At 54.3% G+C, this 12,628-nt stretch overlaps 1 protein-coding gene across 1 annotated transcript; it reads right to left on the bottom strand.

Moving 5' to 3' along the window:
* Positions 1-825: 825 nt before the first annotated feature.
* On the bottom strand, positions 826-12,160 carry MCM3 (minichromosome maintenance complex component 3; the record flags this gene model as incomplete). The annotated part of the gene is made up of 17 exons (XM_080341842.1): positions 826-1,024; positions 1,250-1,325; positions 2,089-2,171; positions 3,140-3,246; positions 3,593-3,733; positions 3,892-4,042; positions 4,519-4,645; positions 4,801-4,975; positions 5,492-5,700; positions 7,031-7,162; positions 7,857-8,010; positions 8,785-8,893; positions 9,264-9,502; positions 9,957-10,087; positions 10,383-10,591; positions 11,763-11,875; positions 12,080-12,160. 17 exons carry the CDS (start codon positions 12,158-12,160, stop codon positions 826-828), a joined length of 2,436 nt encoding a protein of 811 aa, XP_080197968.1.
* Between the last annotated feature and the right edge of the window lie 468 nt (positions 12,161-12,628).

Here is a 12,628-nt window from a genome sequence, read left to right as displayed (position 1 = left end):
AGCATCACGAGCAGCCATGACTGGTCTGACTGCACGTTCAGCTTTTCTTGAAAAGCATCCCAAATCACGGGAGCTTGCTGGTTTCGACAACAGCCTTTCTCCAAGAAGTGGTCACCTGTGTGTTCTCAAAGCAAGATGGTTCCATCAATCCCCCCAAGAGCAAGGGAAGGCTTTCACAGTCTCAGGAGCTTGTGTTTACCTCCCAGAGGATGCAGGAAGATTTGCTGGTAAGACATGCAGGGCTGCAGGAGGCCAGGTCCCCATAGCTTTGACCTTCCTTTGCTACAGAAGGTCTCCTCCCTTTTGTGGTGGTTCTGTTATATTCACATGGGTAGAATCACAGATTTGAGGGCAGGAGCAGCTGGAGACCAAACCCATGTCTCCAGTTCCTTCCCACCTACCTAGGGCCAAAAATCCCAGTGGAGCTCTCATATTGCTTCTTACCACTGCTATTGAATGTTGGATACCAAAATCCAGATTTTGGGGTTTTTTTATTCAAAGGCTAGAACTATTGCTACCAAAGTTAAAAACAATACATTAAGAACATTGATAATTTGCACCTAAGTTTTTCCTTTTGGCTCTTTGCAGAAACAAACCTCTTCCCGAATACTCAGATTTGAAGACAGCAACACTGAAAGAGCGTCCAGAGCGCCTGGCTTGTTTTGGTGCCAGCAATGCACAGCGAGCAAGGACTGTAAAGTGCACAAACTTGAGCTCCCCAAAGTTCAGCTCAGCCAGATGAAGCATTCAGGAAAGAGTGAAGGCAAACACAGAGAGTCCCCAGACTAAGAACACATGAGAACTTGGGCTCTTCCACCCAGGGGCTCAGATTAAGAAGATAATGTCATCAGACACCATGATCTGGTTGTCATCTTGCATGTGGGCTAATGCCACCTTCACTTCAGCCAGTGAGAAGGGCTCCGGGTTGTCACGATTGATGGATTCCATCATATTCTTCAGACCCACAGACTGGGCATGGGAAGACTTGAAGACCTCCAGGAGAGCAGCCTTGAATGCTTTCAACCTGGCCAGAGAAAGTGAGAGGTAATCACCCTTGGAGACCACAAACATGAGTCCTTCTCCTTCCTTCCCAGCCCTTCCCCATTGCAGAAGCGGCACCCAGCAGGAAAGCCAAACCCAGACCTGGAAGCACCCACCACAGCTGCATCTCCAGCATTGGCCAACAGCTTGGACCCAGCAGGGTGCGGCAGGACACAGGGGACAGACATCTCCACCAGCTCCTACTCACCTCGGTTCAGCCAACTCCGTCTTCTTTGCTTCGCCAGCGGTCGAGGCTTCGGGCGTCTTTGGAGTGTGTGCCTGGACTGGAGCAGAAGGGAAAGAGCTTCTTTACTTGAGGCGCCAGAGCCTCGACCAGGGTGTGGAGTGGGTGTGGAGTCTCCTTCTCTGGAGACATTCAAACCCGCCTGGACCGACCTCTGTGATCTGCTCTGGTGACCCTGTGTTAGCAGATGGGTTGGCCTGGATGATCTCCAGAGGTCCCTTCCAACCTCAGCCAGGCTGGGATTCTGTGAAAAGTTACCTTCTACCTGCCTGGTGTCCAAGCACCCCGAGAGCAAAAGCACTTGGCCTTAGGATGGGATGGGAGATAGAATCATAGAACATTTTGGGTTGGAAGGGACCTTCAAAGCTCCCCCAGTGGCACCCCTGCCATGAGCAGGGACATCTTCACCAGCTCAGGTTGCTCAGAGCCCCGTCCAGCCTGGCCTGGGATGTCTCCAGGGATAGTTCATCTATCACAGTATCACAGTATGTGATATCTACCACCTCTCTGGGTAGATGCTAAACTCTCCCAATGTTATTACTTCTCCAGCAGTTTGCAAGTGGACAGAAGAAGAACAACGTGTTACACTAACTGTCCTGTCCAATAACGTGCTACACTAACTCTCCTGTCCCACACGGCCACAGAGTTTCAAATTACATTCACGTTGATTTGTGGGCTGCAGAGTGCCACACGGTGCCAGGGACCCTGAGTGATCCCAAGGCATTGCTGCTCCCCAAACCCACCAGGGCAGAAGGCAGCAGCACCTTCTGGAGCCAGATGCCACCAAAACCCCAGGGACTCACCCTCTGGCATCTCCTCCTCGGCGTCACTGAAGTCGTACGGGTCGTAGGAGTCCCCCTCGCCTCCTGTGCGTGCCTTCTTCCTCCTGGGTGGGGGAAGGAGAGGTCACCCCTGCTCCAGCCAAACTGCAGAGCTCAGGACCCCCTGAAGCCCCAGGTTCCTGGAGACATCTGGCCAGGACCATGCAGGGTACTTGCAGCTTGCAGGTAAGCCACTCTCCAGCCACAAACCCCTCCTGATGGCACGGGACACAAGCCAGCACCAGCCCTGAGGGTCGCAACTGTGACAGGATCACAGATGGGTTTGGGCTGGATCATCTAGTCCAATACCCCTGCCACGGACAGGGTCATTTTTTGCTAGATCACTTTGCTCATCCAACCTGACATTGAATGCTTCCAACAATGGGACATCCACCACTCCTCTGGGCAGCCTGTTCCAGCATCTCATTAGCCTTACCATAAACATCTTTTTCCCTTATGTCTAATCTAAATCTGCCCTCCAGGTGGGGTCTCACCAGAGCGGAGCAGAGGGGCAGAATCACCTCCCTCCACCTGCTGGACATGCTGCTTTTGATGCAGCCCGAGATACGATTGGCCTTTTGGTCTGCAAGCGCACATTGCTGGCTCATGTCCAATCTTTCACCCCCCAGCACCCCAAGTCCTTCTCCTGGGGGCTGCTCTCCATCCCTAGCCTGAGCTGATACCAGGGATTGTGCCAACCCAAATGAAGGACCTTGCACTTGGCCTTGTGGAACTTGGATAAGGTTTGCACAGGCATTAAATAACATTGGTCCCCACACAGACTCCTGAAGGACACTCACTACTGATCTCCATTTGGACATCAAGTCACTGACAGCAACTTTTTGGACATGGCCATCCAGCCAGTTCCTTATGCACGAAATAATGATGTCCTTCTGTTACAAATTGCGGGGGGACAATCCACTAAGTTGAGCAAAACATGGAGTACTCCCCCAAGGCCAGCACTGCCTACTGCAACCTCAGAAGATGCTGGAGCCCCTTGTATGACACCCCCCTCCCTCGCTCCGGCACCGACCTCCTCATCCTGTGCTCCTCCTTGGGCTGCGACTCTTCGTCCTCCTCCTTCTCAGTGTCTGAGTCGTCCTCTGCCCGCTTTCTGCGCTTCTTCTCCTTCTCCAGCACCTGTGTGGCAAACACAGGACAGACTCAGGACACTCTTCCACCCCAAGTGACCCAAGATCCCACCGTGGTGGCCTCGTCCCACACCATCACGTGGAAAAGACTCCACCAGCAGCCTGGAGTGCTCAGCCTGCACCAAACCCACCCCTTTCAATGACAATTTTATCATGGAATCATAGAATAGTTTGGGTTGAAGGGACCTTAAAGCTCCCCCAGTGGCATCCCTGCCACGAGCAGGGACATCTTCACCAGCTCAGGTTGCTCAGAGCCCTATCCAGCCTGGCCTGGGATGTCTCCAGGGATGGGGCATTGTAGGACCCCCAAGCACCAAGGGACACCTTTCCCGCACCTTTTGGAAGTAGGCAAACTGCACCAGCTCCAAAGCTGCCTCAGCATCCTGCAGATCCACAGTCTTGTTCATCCTGGCCTTGGCATGGGCCGTGGAGAGGCGGATCAGCGTCTCCAGGGTACGGGCCGTGACTGGGGAGGTCTAGGGGGCAGAACAGAGAGAGACATCTCTGTGAGACTCACCTCACTCACAGCATCCCTCCTCACCAAGAGGTGACACATCCAGGGTGGGAAACACCCGTATGGACAGAGGGGAGCCTGTGCCTCCATTTCCCTCCTCCTGGCCTGTGTGGGGCTCACCCTGGCAACGTCCGAGTTCATCAGGCTCTGGCTGCGCAGGCGGGAATACTCCTCCGCTATGTAGTTTGCCGCCTCCTCAGTCAAGACGGGCTTAATCATCTTGGCAACGTGGATGTACTTTCTCATGAACTCCATGCTGACGATCTTCTCCCTGTGGGGAACGCATGCACAGCCATGTCCTCCAAGGTGGGGACAGGCAAAGGGTGTTTGCAGAAGCAGGTTTCCAACTTTTTACCCTTTGTGGACGTCCAGGCATGTGGGGAATTCAGCACCAGATGTTCCCCACCTGCCTGGCATGAGATCGAGCCCAAAGCAGGGCTCCATTGGCATCCTGTGCATGTGGAATCGTAGAACAGCTTGGGTTGGAAGGGACCTTCAAAGCTCATCTAGTCCAACCCCTCTGCCATAATCAGGGACATCTTCAAACAGATTAGGTTGTTCAGAGCCCCGTCCAGCCTGGCCTGGGATGTCTCCAGGGGCATGAACCCATGGACCCTCCCCATGGACCACCTGGAGCATCGCTGGCACAGGAATCAGCCACTGCCTGGATTCTCAAGCCAAACCCTTTAACTCACAGTTGCTGGAAACCCCTCGAGAACTCCAGAGGACGTGGGATGCAGGACTCACCTGCGGCGGTTGGGCCCGTGCAGGAGATCATCGTGTTTCTCATACACTTGGAGCTCCTGTTCCTCCTCCTGCACAAAGTCAGGGTCCTCCGTAGCCAGGATCTCCACAGCGCTTCCCAGGGGCATAGCTGAGGAGGGAATGGTCACAAAGAACACGCTTTCAGCCTTTGGAGAAACTTCCAAATCCACCAAAAGCAGCTCTCCACAAAACCACAGATGGTGACAACCCACTGAGGACAGACAGGACTGAGCAGCAAGGAGGTTGCAGTTACAAGCAACTCACCATCCCCATCCTGCTCGTTGGGGTTGCGGTAGCGATGCATCCGCAGGACGTGGTCCGAGATCTCCCTGTCCTGCTCAGGGTCCATCTGGTCCAGCACGATGAAGAGCAGGTCAAAGCGGGAGAGCAAGGAGTCCTGCAGGCCGATGTTCTCCATGGGCGTCTTGTACTGGTCATACTGCAAAAGGATGACATAAGGGGTTACAGGAGACCCTCATGGGCCAGACTGGGGTGCCAGAGATGCTAGGAGGACCTCCTCAAGCCAGGAGGGATGTCCAGCCAGCTGGACACCACATGAAACACAGCCCGGTCCAGGCGTAAGGCCTCTTTTCCCCACCCTGGAAGGTGGGACTAGCTCTCATTTGCACAGAAAACACACATTTATGTGTGATCTCAGATTAGACACCAAGATCAAGGCTTGTCACCAGGACAAGGGTCCACTGGGCTGCACCAAGAAGCCTGATAGAACCGAGCCAGGGTCAGAAACCCCACAAGCCCCTATCTCCTCCAGCAGACCCTTGAGCAGCAATGAGACCAAACCAACCAGCTCATCACTGCCTCATGCATCCCAGCCCCAGCGAGAACAAAGTCCTTGCTTTGGGGGATGTTTTGGTGTTTTACCAGCTGCCTCCTCCACCAAGACAGCTCCCAGCATCTTTGCCCACGGCGGGGAGCACCAAAAGCCAGCACTCACCCGGCCATAGACGGGGTTGGCCGCCGCCAGGACGCTGCAGCGGGAGTTGAGGCGGGCGTGAATGCCGGCCTTGGCGATGGTGACGCGGCCCTGCTCCATCACCTCGTGGATGGCCGTGCGGTCAATGTCGGACATCTTGTCGAACTCGTCGATGCAAACCACCCCCCGGTCGGCCAACACCATGGCCCCGGCTTCCAGGCGCCGTTCGCCTGCGGTGGGGTGGGAGAAAAGACAGTCAAGCATCATTCAGCAGCCCCATACACAGAATCATAGAAGGACTTTGCTTGGAAAAGACCCTGAAAATCATCAAGTCCAAGCATTAACCTCACGCATGGGACTGTTTAAACCAGTTTAAAACATCATTTTCTCTCCCTTGAGGGAACAAAGATTGCCTGCACGCATGCAGAAAGCCTCTGCTAATGCCACCTTCACTAACAAGAAAGAAAGAATCATAGGATCACAGAATCATTTTGGTTGGAAGAGACCCTCAAGATCATCAAGTCCAACCATTAACCCAACATTGGAACTAACCCGTGTTCCTAAGAACCTCATCTCTGCGTCTGTCCAACCCCTCCAGGGATGGTGACTCCAGCACTGCCCTGGGCAGCCTGTTCCAATACCCAACAGCTCTTTGAGGAAGAAATTGTTCCCCACATCCAACCTCAACCTCCCCTGGCGCAACTTGAGGCCATTTCCTCTGCTCCTGACGCTTGTTCCTGGGGAGCAGAGCCCGACCCCCCTGGCTCCAAGCTCCTTTCAGGCAGGTCAGAGATCAGAAGGTCTCCCCTCAGCTCCTGTTCTCCAGCTGAACCTCCAGGTCCCTCAGCCGCTCCCATCACACTTGTGCTCCAGACCCTCACCAGCTCCGTTCCCTTTTCTCAACTCGCTCCATCTCCTGTCCTGCCCTCCACCACACCACCACCTGTCACCAGGGGTGTCACTGTCACTAGGCTAAGCCTCAAAGAGCAGCAGCATCCTCCAGGGCTGCCCATCTCCTCCCCAGCTCAACGGCAGGACACTTTGGATGAGGAGCAAGCCCACGAGGAAGACAACAGGATCCAGGCTGCTGCTAGCCCTCACATGGGGTACACCAAGTCCAAGAGGAACAGGAAAGCCCACCACCTGTGGCTAGTGGAGGAAATACCCCTAAACACAACCTTCATTGCCATAAAGCTTCTGAACGGAGCAACTCCTCCAAGTGTTACTGCAGAATGGACAGCAGCCCCAGATTTGGCCTCAAGTTGTGCCAGGGGAGGTTGAGGATGGATCTAGGGAACTATTTCTTCCCCAAAGGACTGTCGGGCATTGGAACAGGCTGCCCAGGGCAGTGCTGGAGTCACCATCCCTGGAGGGGTTGAACAGATGTGGAGATGAGGTTCTCAGGGACATGGGGCAGTGCCAGTGTCAAGTTAACAGCTGGACTCGATGATCTTGAGGGTCTCTTCCAACCAAAATGACACTGTGATTTTGCGGTGTCCCTCCCAGGCGTTAACAACCATCCCATCCCCCTGTTACCTCCCCCAGGAACCCGCTCCTCACCGGTTTCCTGGTCCGTGGTGACAGCAGCAGTCAGACCAACGCCGGAGGAGCCTCTGCCAGTGGTGGGGACGGCGCGGGGCGCGGTGCTGAGCACGTACCGCAGCAGCTGGGACTTGGCAACAGAAGGGTCTCCTGAAATGGAGAACACCACGATTACTAACCACACATCACCCGAATACCACAGTCAGTTTGGGGCTCTGCAGTGCAGGGGCTGGTGTGGGGGGAAAGGGGACAAAAGTAGCGTTGTTTGGCCTTCAGAAAACAAGGTGATCAGACAATCTTCTCACCTTCCTCCATGACTCGATGGGAGGAAATAGAAAAGACATAAGAAATTTTTTTATGAGGGTTGTGGAGCCTGGCCCGGGTTGGCCAGAGAGGTGGTGGATGAACCATCCCTGGAGACATCCCAGGCCAGGCTGGACGGGGCTCTGAGCAACCTGAGCTGGTGAAGATGTCCCTGCTCATGGCAGGGGTGGCACTGGGGGAGCTTTGAAAGGTCCCTTCAACCCAAACCGTTCTGTGATTCTAAGATGGCACTAGAGTTTCAAGAGGTGCATGGCGATGGGACCAGGGGCAATGGGGACAACTTGGAACACAGAAAACTCCAGCTGGATGCTGAAGAAAAGTATATCTCATTCAAACACTGGGACAGTGGCACACAGAGATTGTAGAATCCCATCCCTGGAGATGTTCAAATCAACTGGACAAGTCCCAAAGCTATCGTCCCATCTAACCTCAACTACTCTATAAAACTAAGCCCAGAGAAATGCTCCTTCATCTCATCCCCAGCACCAACTGAGGGTGGCTCTGACAAGCCTTTCCTGACCTATCAGTAGGATGTTGATGTCTCCTCGGATCCGACTCCCGTTCTCCAAGACCTTTTCCACCCCTCCGAGCAGCATGCAGAGAATGGCCTTCTTGATGTACTCGTGTCCATGGATGCTGGGAGCCAGGGACCTCGCCAGCTGGTCAAAGATGTCCTAAGGCAGAAGAGGCAAAGCATGGCCCATCAGCTGGACTGCAGCATATAAGGAGGAATATTCCATAAGTCTGTTTCAGCACAAAAAAGGAGCTTTTTCCTGTCACAGAACCACATGGATGTAAATTATTTAGAAAGGAGAAGACCATTTTCCAGAGTTTTCTTTCAATGGGGCTATTGAAGTCCTAAACCATCCTGTCATGGTCACTCGAGCAAGCACTGGAAGCAGCAACCCCTGTGAGAAAAAGGTTTTATCTTCTCCACACTATGAAGCAAATGTCTGAGCATAAGACGGGGCTGGGGCAGATCTCTATGTCTCATTCTAGTTTGCAGTTTGAAGAAGAAAGAGGGAGATGAGGTTCTTAGGGACACATTTAGTGCCAGAGTTAGGTTATGGTTGGACTCAATGATCTTGAAGGTCTCTTCCAACCAAAATGATTCTATGATTCTCCTGCAGAGGAAATTCTCTGGTCACCAGTGGTCAGGGTCAGGACACACATAAGGTGGACAGATCTTTGTCTCGATAATGATGCACAGCAGGCAGGGTGTTCTGCCAGCAGGACAGAAGCAGCAACAAAAAAACCCAACCAAACAGGACCTGATCAAAGACTAAGCAGAAAATGCAAAACACAAGTGAGTGGAAAATCCAACAGTGTCACTAAGAGGGTTGAAGAGTTATTTGCAATCCAACGAGACACGTCCTTAACCACATGGCAAGCCTGAAAGCTGCTCTAGCTGAAACCTCATGCTCCTTCGAGATGTAAGACTGAATTACCTTGGAACGACTCTTGCTGAATCTCTTGATCTTGGCCACATCAGCAGCAGAGTAGAGAGGCCGGACATCTTTGCTCATCTGCTTCACATGGCAGGCGATGAGGATAGTCCTGGAGAAGGGACACAGCCACCATCAGGTCTGCAAACCCCACAGAGCCTATAGGTCACAGCAACAACCCAGCAGAAACTTCCACAGGGTCACTGTTTGCTCTGCAAAGTCCTGGAGGGGTCTGGAAAGCTCCAGGAGCTCCAGCCCCTCTATATAACTGCATTGGGCCATCAGTGGAGCATCTCAAAGAGCATCCAACCCCCTCTGCACACAGCTGGAGCTCACAGCTACACACCGATGCTTAGGAGCAAGGTACAAATGACTCTCAAGTGACTTAAGATCATGCTTGACCACCTGCCTGTCCTAGGTCTCATCTTCTGGAGACATGACCTGTCCAAAAAGGGCTGGAGTCAAGCAAAAAGAAGACTCACCTAAAAGTCCCTGAGGTGTAACCCCCTTTCTTTCCTGGAAGGCAGCGGTATGTCCCCACCACCTGGATGCGGTCTCCAGGCTTCACCTTGTCCACCAGGTCGTCATCCAGAATGACATCCACCGAGCGCGGCAGCTGCCCGGCCGGTGCCTTCTCAGGCATCTCCTGGATGGTGATGGACTGATGGTCCTTGTAAACCGAGAGGCCAAACTCAGTCTCCAGGGGATTATTCTCTTCATCCTGGAGGAGGAACCCAAATAACAAGAGTAGCATCGTTTTCCAGGAGCACAAGGAGAAGAATCATAGAATAGTTTAGGTGGGAAGGGACCTTCAAAGCTCATCCAGTGCCACCCCTGCCATGAGCAGGGACATCTTCACCAGCTCAGGTTGCTCAGAGCCCCGTCCAGCCTGGCCTGGGATGTCTCCAGGGTGCACACACGCCCCGGGACAGCACAGGTTGTCATAGGTCCCAGAACAATAAGACTGGCTGACAACCCATCAAAACACCATGCTACAGCAGGAACAAGATCATAACTAACATCTGAACTAGCAGGTCTTGTGTCCAACAGAGACTTTCTTCACATGTTCCTAGTAGCTCTCTGGGACTTTCACACACATGCTGTGTCTTCTTTCTACTCTAAGTTGGCAGAGGGAGAAGGGATGGGCTTGTACCTGCTGATGCTTGCCACCTCACCTTCGTAGGGTAGATGGAGCTGGATGGGAAAGCATCCAGGGAGGTCATGTCCGTGTATCGGCGCTCAATAGTCTTCTTGGTAGCCGGGCAATAATGGACACTCCGGACGACCTTTGGACGAACCAGAGAGCCTGAGGTTGGAAGAAAGAGGAGTTAGGGCCAGGGATGTCCCACTGCTCTGTCAGCAGTTCCCAACAGGGTCTCCAATGCTAAACTGAACTTGAGACACAACCCGCTGTCAACCACAGCCGGGATTTGCTGAGCTCAAAGCCCATCCTAACACTAAAGATCTCCTGCCAAACCCTCTGGTGGTCCCTTTGCCCAGGTTGCCAGGATGTACCATGGCTCCTGGTGGTCTCCAGCCCTTCCAGAGCAAATACCTGCAGCCCCCAACCCTGAAGCCCCTGTTCCTTCCCCCAGCCTCACATTTGGTCACAATGCCCTCCACACAGACGATGCAGCTGAGGAAACAGGCTGTCAGCGTCCGCGGTGACACGTGCTTGGAGCCGAAGCTGCCCTCCAGCCCGATGTAGAAGTCCTCGTACTGCTTGGCGTAGGTGGCATCAACGGAGGCGACAAAATCCTTCAGGGCACGCTGGAAGGCGATCAGCTCCTCAAAGGCGTTGTTCAAGAGCCTGCAACACAGGGAGGTGACGATGCAAATCGATCAGCAGCCACTTCTGCCTTCCTCCTCAACACAGAGAGCAGCCCTGCGGAGAGGGCTTGGGGTGCTGGGGGGTGAAAGATTGGACACAAGCCAGCAATGAGCACTGCCAGACAAGAAGGTCAATCATATTCTGGGCTGCATCACAAGGAGTGTGAGCAGCAGGTGAAGGGAGGTTATTCTGCCCCTTTGCTCCACCCTGGTGAGACCCCCCTGCAGTGCTGGTCCAGCTCTGTGTCCTCAGCACAGGACACACATGGAGCTGCTGGAGAGGGGCCAGAGGAGCCCCAGAAATGATCCGAGGCTGGAACAGCTCTGCTGGGAGGACAGGCTGAGAGAGTTGGGCTGTTCAGCTGGAGAAGAGAAGCTCCAGGGAGATCTTAGTGCGGCCTTTCAGTACCCAAAAAGGGCTGATAAGAAAGATGGGGACAGACTTTTGAGCAGGGCCTGTTGTGATAGGAAAAGGGGTGATGGTTTTAAACTAAAAGAGGGAAGGTTCAGGTCAGACATGAGGAAGAAAATGTTTAAAGTGAGGGTGGTGAGAGCCTGTCCCAGGTTGCCCAGAGGTGGTGGATGAACCATCCCTGGCCAGACATCCCAGGCCAGGCTGGACGGGGCTCTGAGCAACCTGAGCTGGTGAAGATGTCCCTGCTCATGGCACGGGTTGGACTAGAAGATCCCTTCCAACCCAAAGTATTCCATGATTCTACAATCTCTACATTCGCTGTGAATTTATAGAAGCAAGGGGCAAAACAAAAAAACAAAGCCCATCACAGCTGTCAGGTCCACTGCCACCCACAGCTGAACAAACCCAAACATATCTGAAAAGCCACATGTATCTCTGAACAGACTGGCAAGCCCGGTCCAGAATATCCCCAAGCATCCTTAAACAGGAGACTATTTACTTTGCGCAATTAACCCCAGCTTGCTGCAAAAGGTTTTTGCCAAATCAAGGGTCTGCAAGCTTGGAAGGCACGGGTGTCATAGGGGGAGAGCGCAGGTCCACCTTTTACATGGGACCCGCTGCACAGGGCAAGGTTTGGCCCTTCCTTGCCACAAAAGACCAACAAAACCAGGGCTGGACCTCCGAAATTCCACCTTGGGCACAGTGCCTAAGCCTATCCCCACTGCCCCACACCAACCGGTTGGCCCTTTTCTCATTCTTGCGCCGCAGGTCGTTGATGCTGACGAGGAGGCGACACTGGTTGTCACTGATCATGTCCCGAACTTTGCTGTGGTAAATCCCTTGATCTTCCTACAAGAGGAAACACCCAAAAAACAACTCAACTTTGCACGACCGGCTGTCCAAGACATGTCCCCCCTCCCCCCGGGAGCTGGTTCCAGCAAAGCTCAACTTCCTTTAGTCCCAGCTACCAAGCAGATTAGGGGATACAGGGTGCTCCCCAGCAGCCGGGGGCATGGGGGGATACAGCATCCCCTTCCCGAAGCGCAGCCTCACCTCATCGTCCAGAAAATCGAGGTAGTCGCGCTGCGCTTCCCGCAGTTCCGCGTCCTCCAGCCCGCCCGCCGGCGCCGCCATGCTGCCGGCCGCTCGGGGAAGCCGGGGAGGGACACACGGAGATCCCGCTGCCGCTGCTGCAACGAAGAAGGCGGTAAGAGCCGAAGGGAGCCGGTGCGGCCCCGCAGCGGCCCCGGCAGCGCCCGCGATCCGACCCGCTACGCTCCGATCCCCCCGCAGCAGCCGCCGCGCTGCCGCTTGGCGCCAAAACCGAGAGCCTTTCCCGCCACGCAGCAAAAGTTCTGCCTCCGTTCCGCCTCCCTCCCGCCCCACGGCGCTTCTCATTGGTCGGCACTGCCCCCCGCCAGCCAATGAGACAGAGAAAGAGTTCGCGGGGGTGACGCGCATGAGTTTCAGCCAATCAGCGCGCGGGGAGGATGGGAGGAAGGCGGAGTGGGGAATCCGCGCTCCGCTGCGGCGGCCGGGCCGGGGCCGGAGGTCCCGGGATCGCGGGTTCGATCCCGGAGTCACCGACCGATATAAAATACC

The sequence above is a fragment of the Nesoenas mayeri genome (assembly GCF_963082525.1).
Source record: "Nesoenas mayeri genome assembly, chromosome: 3".
Lineage (NCBI taxonomy): Eukaryota > Metazoa > Chordata > Aves > Columbiformes > Columbidae > Nesoenas > Nesoenas mayeri.
The sequence above is the reverse complement of the archived record's forward strand: the minus strand, read 5'-3'. Positions and strand labels throughout refer to the sequence as shown.